The 12,933-nt window shown below is 43.2% G+C and overlaps 1 protein-coding gene across 2 annotated transcripts in view; it reads right to left on the bottom strand.

The window, feature by feature from the left end:
• LOC139416135 (regulator of G-protein signaling 12-like) overlaps positions 1 to 12,933 on the bottom strand; it is a 74,755-nt gene that overhangs the window by 20,595 nt on the left and 41,227 nt on the right. For both annotated transcript variants that reach the window (XM_071164458.1, XM_071164459.1), the window contains exons 4-13: positions 10,171 to 10,192; positions 6,278 to 6,450; positions 5,777 to 5,869; positions 5,409 to 5,552; positions 4,689 to 4,862; positions 4,190 to 4,343; positions 3,612 to 3,709; positions 3,006 to 3,206; positions 964 to 1,037; positions 637 to 763 (exon numbers count right to left, since the gene is read on the bottom strand). In XM_071164458.1, coding sequence (XP_071020559.1) covers positions 637 to 763; positions 964 to 1,037; positions 3,006 to 3,206; positions 3,612 to 3,709; positions 4,190 to 4,343; positions 4,689 to 4,862; positions 5,409 to 5,552; positions 5,777 to 5,869; positions 6,278 to 6,450; positions 10,171 to 10,192 — 1,260 coding nt within the window. The remainder of the gene's footprint in view (positions 1 to 636; positions 764 to 963; positions 1,038 to 3,005; positions 3,207 to 3,611; positions 3,710 to 4,189; positions 4,344 to 4,688; positions 4,863 to 5,408; positions 5,553 to 5,776; positions 5,870 to 6,277; positions 6,451 to 10,170; positions 10,193 to 12,933) is intronic.

Here is a 12,933-nt window from a genome sequence, read left to right as displayed (position 1 = left end):
CTCTTGGTTGACAGTGTTGGGGGATGGGTAATGTATTGATGCTCGAGTGTCAAATCAACACAAATTTGTTTGTGTCTTTGTTACTTCTTTTTGATATTTATGAGTCTTATTTTTGTATATATATATTTGTATATATTTTTATATTTATATAGTTTGAAATGTTATGATTATTTGTGTACTTCCAAATGCCTGAATAAAAATGACAGTTAGTGCAGAATGGTGTTTTTTTGGGGGGGGGGGGGGGCAGGTCGACCAGGGAGCCAAACAAGCTAGAACCGCCACTGTGTGTAATAGTAGGGTAATGCTTGGAAAACCACCTCAGGACCAAAATAAACCAACTAACTGGCAAGGATTTGGAAGAGAAGGGAGTCCTTCTACTCCCCTTCACCCTGCATGTTTTAGGAGTGTCGTCATTCATAATTATAGCCCTCTCTCTTTGTATCTTCAGAGGCTGTTTGAGTCAGAATGAGCCAACTACCCAGCAACATTTGAAGAGGATGCGGTTCCTTCCCTCTTCCAAGCCAATGAGACTCCACCCAGTGACATTGTCATCTTTTACATGCTCTACAGAAGATTGGTTGGACACACAGCTGCAAACAGAAAATATTGAGGCGACCCAGCCAGTCACCGACATACAATTTTGGCCACCAGATCCTTGAGGTGGAGGCCGTATTTCGCCACGACGGGACGCAGGACTTCGGTGACGGGTTTGGTGGGTTTGGCCTTCAAACCTACGGAACGATTAATGGGCACCAGGTCCAACCTAAAAATAGAGGGAAAATAAATATGCAGATACTTTCTGTAACACCATCATCTGATTTTCTTCAGATTCTACTGGGAGGAATGCAGGTGCAAAGAGTTATTTTAAAGTTCACATTGTTGAATAAAAAGGGGGGAATGAGAGAGAGAAAGAGAGAGAGATGTGGAGACAAAGATGTAGGGAGGTAGAGATGCATATTTTACCTGAATAGAGTGCGTTTTTCCATTCTGAGGTTCCGTGCACTGAGGGTCATGCAGTCTTGGTCCAGCACCAAAGGCTAAAAAGAATAAAAACAACATGAAAACCTACTTACAAAGCCATGAAGCGATGCCTTACTAAAACAATAATGTATGGCATTAAGCAGACGCTTTTATCCAAAGTGATTTACAATCATGTAAGTCACATGGTGTATTAAGTGGAACTAACCACTTAATACATCAATGGATCTGCATTATTTCACTCCAAATGGGCTTTTCTTAAAGTATGGGTCGTGACCCACCTGTTAATGCGGTGTGTCAGGGAAAATGTATAATTATTTCATTAATTACTGGAATTGATTTGGCCAAGTGCATCTGCGTTCTCTGTTCAGTGCGGTCTCTGCTCAGTTTGGCAGCTGCGCAAGTTTACCGGTTTACCGGATCTTTTTCTGCAGTTTCTTGAAGATCACTCAGTGACCCACAAGCTGCAGCGCTGTCGTTCAAGCCACTGACTTGTTATTCCCACTCGCCATCATTCACCCCTGTCATGAAATGGACTCATGCTAGCCACAAGTTCTGACTGAGCTCAATCGTCATGAAACGCATATACAGCTATGAGTTTCTCTGTCTTTCATACAAACTTATAACAAGGAGTCCCCACAATGTGTTTTGTGTGTGGAAGTGTGTAGTAATGAGTCTCTCATAATGAACAAATTAATAAAACGACACATCCTGACCAAACATCCACAGCAGGATGGTAAACCCAGGGAGTTATTTCAGAACAGGGCTTAATGCTTCAGGAAACAGTGCTTCAATGTGGAAAAGTAAGTCAACTAGCAAGGCATTGTAGTCATTTTATAACAGGTGATGATAAGCAGAAATAAGGGAGTACTCTCTCTCATGGTAGTAGATGTGAGTTTCTCTTTCAAACAATCCCCTGGCCTTGTAATGTTTCACAGCTAATAGCTAACGTTAGCCAAAGCAAGCTAGCTACTGATAGTGCAACCCTAGTAATAATACAGATGAAGATGAAACATTATCAGGCCTACTGTACATTTTACTGTAGAAATGATTGTTGAAAACAAGTCTAGGCTGAAACTGTTGCTGTTAAAATACAATGAATCATTTTTATTCAGAACTGGAATAAACTGATTGAAGCAAGATGCCTTTTGAGGCAAACACTCACACATTTCTGGGTTGCTCATCAACAGCAGGAAGCGGTCAACTGCCTGACTGAGAAAGCAGTAGATGTTCTGGTACAGTTTGGCACCACATACCTATGCGAGTCAGGTTTCTCAACTCTGACATACTTAAAAAACAAGTACAGAAAGAGTTAAGGCTGAGCATGACCTCAGTGTTGTACTGTCAAAAACAGAGCCCAGAATAGACATGCTTGTTGAAAACTTCAACCAGCCACACACCTCTCATTAGGACTGTGTGTATGTGTGTGTTTTCTGGTCTACATCTGTGTGATGTGATCAATCAGTTTATTCCAGTTCAGAATAAAAAATATGTATTGTATTTTAACAGCAACAGTTCCAGCCTAGACTTTCTTTCAACAATAATTTCAACAGTAAGATGTACAGTAGGCCTGATCATTTTTCTTCTGTACTGTTACTTACGGCTGCACTATCAAAGCCTGTGTGTGTGTTCTGTTATTCATCTGTGTGATGTGATCAGTCAGTTTATTCCAGTTCAGAATTGAAATGATTTATTGTATTTTAACCGTAACAGTTCCAACCTAGAAAGATACGTAAGAGTTTTTAATGGGGGAAAATAAACATGAATATATTTTTAGATGGATATTTAATTTCATTGTTATTTGTTTTTGTCTATATTGCATTTGTTTTAGGCATAAGGGCAATGAAATGTACTGATATTTATACATAGTTGCATATTTTCCTAAGCTTGGGTCCCAGGAAAAACACAGAATTTCTAATTTGGGTCCCAGGCTGAAAAAGTTTCAGAACCCCTGCTCTACATCCACATTGAGATGCACAGTAAGGGAAACAGTAACTGTGCTGGGAACCATCGTGAGTTTGACTCACCTTCTCTCCTCCCACCAGGAAGAGGTCTACGGCAGCCATGTTGATGCGGAGGCTCTGACAGAGGTCCCGGAGAACCTCCCTGATGGTGGCCCCCGGCCGCAGGGTCACAGAGGAACATGAGCCGTCCGGCAGGGTCATGCTGCAGATCTTGGAGCACTCCCTTACCCTCTCCCACACCGGCACCGAGTGACGATTGTCCCCCTGCATGGGAATACCATGACAAACCATAGTCAGAGATGATAGAACTCAACGGAAGCAAGAGAAAATACCAAGAGCTAAAACTGCAACCACAACAGTGTCTCTATGTTTTGTATGTAGTGTTTGATGTTCGACCTGCCTGCAAACCAAATTTCCCTGTGGGATAATAAAAACAAAATTGAACGTCTGAACCTTGAAATGAAACCCCTTCAACTCATGTAACATACAGTATAACACCTGTAACCAGCCAGACAAAGGTATACCCAAATCCCTTGTCAAGCAGAATTTCTGCAAACATGCCACAAAACTAACAGAGTCAGGATCTGTGTAACTGATGCTCCTACTACAGAACTATCTTGGTTCCGTGTTGCCATGGTGACCTGGCCTGGCCTTGCAGCCGGATCTTACCTCGGTTTTGCCCGTTGAACAGGAAGTGGCCAGCTCCAGACTAGCACCCGAGGACAAGGAACCCTGTGATTCCCTCCGACCGTTGCTGCCCCAGGAATCTACCCAACAGAGGAAGGACAGTGAGGCCACAGTTAGGATACAACTCATTCCACAATTAATATCCATGCATCATCACACCACAACTACACATAAAACTCACTGACTTCTAAACTTGAAAAATTGTTAATCATCAGGTATCTGATGGAAGGGCCACAGGAGGAATGTATATGGTTGCGGTCACTGACAAGGGTGGAGAGCTTTAGATTAGTGAGGAATGGGGGCTGAGGTCGGGTCAGGTCACATTAAGGGAGAAGGAACAGTTTATTACCAACATCACTTAACTTCCTGCCTATCAATAACAAATGTAAAGCACACAATGCAGTGCTGTGTATTGCCCGACCAAAGACCTACCACCATAATGCATGACAGAAAGCTTTATGTCAATATTGAAATCCTACACAAGAAGTTTCCTCAGGTATTTGAATTGAATACATAGGATTAACTCCTTATGACTTATTCTATGACTGAGAGTTGCTCACCAATGTTGATTTCTCCAATGTCCTTTTTCTTGGGTCCCTTCCCAAAGCTCCGGTTCCGGGACCAAGAGAAGAAGATGCCCCGTTTCTTATGCTCATCGTGCTCGTCTCCGGGTTCCTCGGTCAGTGACCTCCCTGGCTTCTGATTCCTGGCCTCCTATTGTACAACAAAACAACCAGTTCAAACAACCTGTATAACACCTGGGTTGATACATGAGTGCATACCGTAGAAAGCCATTTGCCATGGAAAATATCTAGCAGCAGAGTTTCTTATTGGACAAGTTAATGTAGTGCCTCCTTGTTTTGGTCCGTTTTCTTCCGTTTGGTACCCTGTGACTACGACCCTGATGTTTTGAAGACTAACAAACTAACAAACACATATACTGGCTACAACACAAAATGTGCATCTCACAGGCGAGTTCCACAATCACCTAAAGTGGTTACTAAGACAATACCAGATGCCCTTTTGGCTGTTATGGTTACTATGGTACAAGGCGGGTACCTTATTCGGTGTGGAGTGGCCGGAGCTGGCACTGTGCTTGGAGGGAGCGGGGCTACAGGGGATCTGGTAAGGGTCAGGTAATGGTCGTCCCTCCACCTCGGCCAGCATGCACTCCTGGTACAGGCCAGACTTGAGGAACCTGGAGTAGCTGTCAAACTTCATCAGGTTGAAGATCTACAGAAGAAAATAGGGAGAGAAAATGATATTGTCTTGTGAAGGGTCACAAATGGTTATGACAGGTGTTATGACATATGTCATAACAGCTATGATTCGGTCACTTTTGTAACATTGTACAGACCTAAAACAACATTGTAAAGGCCTGAGAGTGTGTGTGTGGGGGGGGGGGGGGGGTGTATGCTAGTTTGTGTTTGGTCCTGAAGCAAAATAGCCCTTGTGGAAACAGGCAGATGGTTGGAAAAAACGACACTGGGCATAAAACATTTTGTACTGGAGTAAAGCAGTAAAAGAACATTCACACATAGCACTGAATCATAACAATGCCCCAGCAGCGCAGTCCTGCAGTTGACACTGTGCTGCTCCTAGCTGTGTGTGTGTGTGTTCTTGGTTTTACTATTTTTGTGGGGACCGTAAAACAAGGAAAATTCAGACAAGTGGGAACATTTTGCTGGCCCACTCAAGGAAAAGGGCTATTTTAGGCTTGGGTTAGGAGTTAATGTTAGGGTATAACATATTATAATATGATACAGTTGGTCCTCTCACCTGTAACTGCTGAGCCTTGAACATGTTTGGACATGGGGAGGTGAGGACGTCATCAGCCAGTTGGGCCTGACTGTCGATGTTGACCGGCGTGGTAGCCTTACTGGACAGGAAGCTGTTGTAAATCTCCCCCGCCCTCTGGGATAACTGGGGAGGAGAGGAAGAGGTTTTATAAACACACACAATCATGACATAACCCAGTGATATAAAGGGGAATGGTTTTTAACTTTAAGCCATGATCAACCCTCACAACGGAGGGATTTTTCTATCCAGTCCATGACATCTAAAACCTATATGGACTTCTGAACTGGACTAGATAGGGAAGTATAGTTTGGTCTTGGTTTTGAGTGGAATAAGGGGAATAAGCTTACCTGCTTTTTGTCTGTTGCAGGTACCTGACTGAAGTATTCACAGGCCTGCCAGAACAAGATATTCTCCTCACTGAATTCCTTTTTGAGGAATTCCTGCGGAGACACAAGCCACAGCTTTATCACACTTGCAATAAGCCTGGTAAATGTTCTGGTTGTGTTGGTTGGTTATATAGTTAACTATTGCTTCTATTCCACAGAAGATAATGTTTTAATGTCTAATTAGCTTCGTATTGATTTAATCCAACAGAATGGACAGTCAGAGAGTTAACTGTAACATTTCATAACATGCAAACTAAAACTCAATTTCCCAGTTGTTGATTAGCTGTAAAGCGTACTGCTAATTCTATCCCACAGAACACGTTTGTATGCCTGAGGTAGATTGATTTCAGCTAACAAATTGAGAATGAGAGAGATAATTAACTGTTCATTTCATTGAATTTCAGATCACATAACTAAACTAAAACTCCCAGTGAAATAAAATGTGTTCTTTACTGTACGCACTGAGAAGTAGCAGACGCCAATGGGGTCCTGGAGCAGGCGCTCGAAGCAGGCAGCCCAGCTGGCCACCCGGCGCTCTGACAGCCTCTTGTGGCTGCCGGCGCCGGGCAGACTGCTGTTGCTGTTCAGACTGCTCTGGCTGCAGCAGCCCTGGAGCTGCACACCACCACCATAGTCTGGAGAGAGAAAGGGGGTAGAAAAAATGGTTAGGATGTGTACCTAACTCACTAAAAGAGGCAATAATAAATCCTCTCCTGAAAAAGCCAAACCTTGACCCGGAACATTTAAAAACCTAAATCGGCTAGCCAAGGTTGCCAGGTGCATGGCGTAGCCTCCGACACATTGGTGCGGCTGGCTTCCGGGTTGGATGCGCGCTGTGTTAAGAAGCAGTACGGCTGGTTGGGTTGTGTATCGGAGGACGCATGACATTCAGCCTTCGTCTCTCCCGAGCCCGTACGGGAGTTGTAGCAATGAGACAAGATAATAGCTACTACAACAATTGGACACCATGAAATTGGGGAGAAAAAGGGGTAAAATAAAAAAATTAAAAAATATTTTAAAAAAAACTAAATCGACCTATATCAAATTTCCCATTCCTCTCATAAAAAAAAAAAAGCTGAAGACAAATTGAGACAAATTCCTCAAGGTTCTGTTTTAGGACCACTATTGTTTTCACTATATACGCTACCTCTTGGTCATTCGGAAACACAATGTTAACTTCTATGCAGATGGCACACAGCCAGCTGTACATTTTAATGAAACACGGTGAAGCCCCGAAATTGCCTATCCTGGAAGCCTGTTTCAGACATAAGGAAGTGGATAGCGTCAAATGTTTTGCTTTTAAACACGGACAAATCAGAGATGCTAGTTCTAGGTCCCAAGAAACAAAGAGACCTGCTGCTTTTGTCACTTCAAGATTAGACTACTGCAATGCTCTACTCTCCGGCTATCCGGATATAGCACTAAATAAACTTCAGCTAGTGTTAAATACGGCTGCTAGAATCTTGTCTAGAAGCAGAAAATTCAATCATATTACTACAGTGCTAGCCTCTGGCTTCCTGGTTTCAAGGTTTTACTGCTAACCTAAAAAGCATTACATGGACTTGCTACTGCCTATGTCTCTGATTTGGTCCTGCCGTACATACTTACACATATGCTATGGTCACAACACATAGGCCTCCTTATTGTTCCTAGAATATCTAAGCAAACAGCTGGAGGATGGGCCATCTCCTATAGAGCTCCATTTTTATGGAATGGTCTGTCAATCCATTTGAGTGATGCAATCTTTAGGTCTTAACTGCTAAGGTGAACGGCAAGGCACTGGAGTGACGAAACACACTTGCCCCCCCCCCCAGCCACAGTATCTATGCTGCAGTAGTCTATGTGCGGGAGGGCTAGGGTCAGTTTGTCCTATTTGGTATAATTCTCCTGTCTTATCTGGTGTCCTGTGTGATCTTTAGTATGCTCCCTGTAATTCTCCTATCTCTCTCTTTCCCCTCCCGGAGGACCTGAGACCTAGGACCTGCCTGACGACTCTTGGCTGTCCCCATCCCCAGTCCACCTGGTTTTGCTGCTGATCCAGTTTCAGCTGTTCGGCCTGCGACTATGGAACCCTGACCTGTTCAACGGACGTGCTACTTTCTCCCGGACCTGCTGTTTCGACCTTCTCCCTCCCTCTCACACCTGATGTCTCAACCTATGAATGCTCAGCTATGAAAAGCCAACTGACATTGACTCCTGAGGTGCTGACCTGTTGCACCCTCTATAACCACTGTGATAATTATTTGACCCTGCTGGTCATCTATGAACGTTTGAACAACTTGAAGAACAATCTGGACTTAATTGCTATGAACTCTTATAATCTCCACCGGGCACAGCCAGAAGAGGACTGGCCACCCCTCTGAACCTGGTTCCTCTTTAAGTTTCCTCCTAGGTTCCTGCCTTTCTATGGAGTTATTCCTAGCCACCACGCTTCTACATCTGCATTGCTTGCTGTTTGGGGTTTTAGGCTGGGTTTCTGTATAAGCACTTTGTGACATCTGCTGATGTAAAATAGTTTCATAAATACATTTGATTGATTGATTGGTTAGGGGACAAGGGGTTAGTGACAGTGACTGCTCTGACAACAACAGCCCTTATAGTGCTGCAACCCACCACCATTATATTGCACCCTGCCACCATCGTCTACAGCAGAGGTAATTCAGGGACACACACGGGGGGACATGATCACTATACTCTAAAAGACGGGAGACGAGGCTATTACTCTAGGTCTTTACAAACACCCAAAAGAAGGGAATAGCTTTGGAGCTGTGGAATCTAGACAACTAGGCCGAGTACTTCTAAGGACTCACAGTTAGTACTTGCTATCATGGCACCAGATGGCAATTTCATGGCTGTAAGTCCCACCAATCAGAGAAAGCACAATAGCAAAAACACAAAAGGAAGACTGCAGGGTGTGTTACCAAAATGCCCTTGAATGGTCAATGTCAGACAAGACAAGTGTTCACGATCTGCCAAGGCTAACAACATTGAGGAATTTGAATAGCCTCTGTTGGGAGTTCTCTGAAAACACTACACTGAGAATAATCTAAGATTAATCCATAGCCTCCAGCACCAAGGTATCTAATGATGCAGAAGCACAGGAGGAATTACAAATAGATGTAGTTTCAATTGAGGTTTATCTAGCAACGTTTCTTAATGCTATTTCAAAAATTACATGACACGTTGGACACCAAATCATGACTGTTCGTGACTGACTACTTTACAATGCTGTGAGTAATGTCACGGCATGCAGTCTAACTATAGCATCTCATGCCTTTGTTAGCCAATTCACCCAGATGAATCAGTACATGTGCCAACAGAGGCATAAAACAAGCTGATTTTACAGATCATTACATCTAAAGACGCAAGAGTAGTATTCCATTTTCTATCGCAGCAATCAATTTGTCCCAGACACTTGTTTATATTTTTATTTCAACTCTGCCAATTGACCTCAGTGACATTATATTTGGTTTGGAGATGACAAGATATTTGGTTTGGAGTTAGCTGTATTAGATTCGGGTGTTGGGAATATTGTGTTTGCCAGCAGAGAGAAAATATGGGGCCTGTGTTGCTTTGTTAATGAGATTGTTTTCAGGGTAAATAGCATAGGGTGTCTGAACTAAAACCTCAGAAAATACGGTAAGCAGCGGCAATGCCGAAGCTCCATTGACCGTGGCGTTCAGCAAACATTATTAAACGTCTGTGAAATGGGGAACAGACAGCAAACACCAAAGCCCAAACCCTAAAACCCCTGCACAAGCGCCTTTTGTTAGTCGTAAATAAATAGGTTGACATCATATTCTGTGTGCCTGTTTTATTCAATAACTTCCGAATTGCGTGTGGTGGAAAGTGTAATAAAAATTAACTGGAAACCGAGAAAGTCGCATTCTAAACAAATGCACACAAAAGTGACCATTATTGTTCTACAAAAGGGTCTACACTCTTAGAAAAAAGGTGCTATCTAGAACCAAAATGGGTTCTTTGGCTGTCCTCAAAAAATAACCACTCTTAGTTCCAGGTAGAACCCTTTTGGTCACAGTTAGAACCCTCTTGGGTTCCATGTAGAACCCTTTCCACATGGAACCCAAAAGAGTTCTACCTGGAACTAAGAGCCGCAGAACCCTTCTTGAAACCCTTTTTTTGTAAGAGTGTATGGCGGGACAAAATGTCCCATTTGGTCCGGGGCTTGTTTAGGAACTCTTAGTTGAACTTAATTTAAAACTAATTTGGTCAGTTAGTTACAGCTATTACATACAGCTGCAAGCAACAAATCTATTTGCTGTGTTTTGATATCACAGATAAAGTAGCTAAATGTCAGAATGGGTGTAATGAAAAGAAAAGATAAATGTACTCACCAGCATCTGAGGAAGCAGTCGACTGAAAGAGAACAAAGAGAGACATGAGTGAGAAGCTGCCCTCATGTCCTCCTCCTGCTCTGAGGCAAAGGAACTACTGGAGCCTGAAAAACAGTGTCTCTCCAGACATCCCACTAGTGTGCGTGTGTGTGTGTGTTACTGCAAGGGGAGGGCCCCTGTTCTCTAATCAGGGGCCATTAATGATGGGATATGGGTGGACCAAGGGCCTCTGCACACACAGCTGTTCACACCCCAAGATCGTGGCCCGCCCCTCACCACACACATTCACCACCTACGACTCACACGTCTTGAACACACTAGAACATACTCAGAGAAAGAACGAGAGAAACACACAGACAAACACACACACACACACACTCTCTTTCACACACACAGACACAAGAAAGACCAAGAAGTAGCACAATCCCTCTCGCTGGTGTCATGATCAGATCAGAAGTCATTATGAGGAGCCACTTAGAGGCCGTTGCTTGCAGTAATAGCCACTTTTCTCATGCTAATTCAGGGGCTGAGTGGGCTATAAAGGTCTATACAAGGCTATAGGTCACATAGTGAAGAGTCATTCCAACAAGCGTCTTCGGGAAAGACTCAACAATTGCATTTCACCAAAGTGTTGGTATTTGGCTGGCATATTTATTAGCGTGATGCTCTCACACAACCAATGCCTGACTTGATTTTATATATTCACATGGCAAACAGAATTAGAAGACATTACTGGAAGGAAAGCCAGCTATAGCTGTTAACATCAGTTTAGATAGAAAATAAAGATTTAGAGCAAAAAAATTACAATATTTTAACATGCCGCAAAGGAAATGAGTGGAGCATCATTCTTTCCAAGAACACTCTTTAAATCAGTGTGTTGGAGGATTCATTAAGAAAGAGAGACTGATGCCCGATGAGCATTCGAGAAGCCACTTCAAATTGTGAATGTGCTGGGATATATGTCTAGACAGGGCACTTCCAGCAAGGCAAATGCTTGAGATAATTCAAGCACTGATTTTGGATTTCAATGGATTTCAACAATATTGTGGAATATAAATCAGATCTAGAGACTTGAAAGTTGAAATTGAAGAGATTTGAAAGTTGTCATCAACATAACATAAGCATTTCGATACACTCGCAATAACATCTGCAAACCATGTGTATGTGACCAATGACATTTGATTTGAAATTAATAAACAATATTTCTATGCATAGGCCTAATTAGCAATGTTTTAAGTTAAAGGAGAGCATAATAAGATATCCTTTCTTTGTGGATCTACTATTGGCCACAGCTGGGAGTCATTTATGCATCTAAAATAACATTAATCAATGACTTGAGGAATATGACCAGACATATTTTGTACCTGCCCATTCCCAGTCAGTCAGTGGCTGGCTAATGTTTATTGACCATGTTGGGGTAAGGATCACCGTCATGTGCACCCATTGTGGTCCATTCCATTATGGGAGTGATGGTGACCACATGTAAATGTCGCATCAGTGTTTTCCCCCTCTCACAGAGGTGAAGAGAGTGTAGTCCCAAGAACCACAACATCTAGTCTTCACTCAACAACCACAAGGCTGCTGAACCAACCCCATACTGTCACATGGAATGACACTGGAGAGACGAAGCATTTAATATAGAACGGACATGGAACAGGAACAGGGTCAGCAAACGAGTAATACAGACAAAGAACAATCCATGCAGCAGCAGGGAACAGAGCAAGGGAACTGACAAATATAGGGGAGGAAATAAACAGGTGATGAATGAGTCCAGGTGAGTGCAATATTGCGGATGCGCATGATGAGGGAAGGCAGGTTTGTGTAGTAGATGGCAGGAGTGCGTGATGCAGGGCAGCTTGGCGCCCTCAAACGCCGGGTGGGGGGGGCGGGAGTGGGAGCAGACATGACACATACAGCCTGGGCCTCTTTTGTGGTGGCTAGACCACATATAGTCATGAGACAAATAGAGAGAAGATGAATAGGTCAATAGAAAATGGAGGAAGAAAATGTAGAGAGCACCTGCTCAAAACGACTGTTGCTTCAGTAGTAGCGGCAGCTCTTGCACCTAAACCCCCACCCTAAATACACAGTAGTCTCCAGAAACCATGTTTCATTCTAAACTAGACCACCATCATCTATGACATATGTCTTGGCATGTTTGAACTCGTAAAAAGTCCCTACTGAAACCATGAAATTATACAAGGGAGTCACTAGAGTCGTAGCCTGTACAGACCTAGTAGTAGTTTGAGATTGGTGTTCAAAGAGTTGAGATGTCAGCCATATCCTGTTCTCGAGGATAATGAACTCCCTTCCCAACCAATCTTTCACTCATGACGACTCATAGGAGAGCATGTCACAGTAAATCTCATCATGACACACTGCGGATGTTAGCCAACCTAATACCTGCCCTTCTAAATTACTATGTGTCATATGAGAACTATTTCTGATGAATGAAAACATCATGTCACGTCACAAGGATTTCAGGTTGCCTTTAACATCATGAAGGCTAAAGTTTTCGCCACACCTATTAAAGTTGTTTGTTAAAGCTCTGTTGATTAATGAAACGGAGTGTGTGTGTGTGTGAGTGTTTAGCAGCCTATAGGGGTTAATGAGACCACACATACACCTCGGTGTGTTTTCCAGCTCGTTATTGCTTCCACAGCAATACAGCCCTGTGAAGAGATCAAGTGAAGGCTGGCCACTTCTGTTGTCTCAACTGCTCTGCTCTCTTCCTCTGTTCACACCTCCAGTGACGCCCCGCAG

Source organism: Oncorhynchus clarkii, chromosome 9 (assembly GCF_045791955.1).
Source record: "Oncorhynchus clarkii lewisi isolate Uvic-CL-2024 chromosome 9, UVic_Ocla_1.0, whole genome shotgun sequence".
Classification (NCBI taxonomy): domain Eukaryota; kingdom Metazoa; phylum Chordata; class Actinopteri; order Salmoniformes; family Salmonidae; genus Oncorhynchus; species Oncorhynchus clarkii.
The sequence above is the reverse complement of the archived record's forward strand: the minus strand, read 5'-3'. Positions and strand labels throughout refer to the sequence as shown.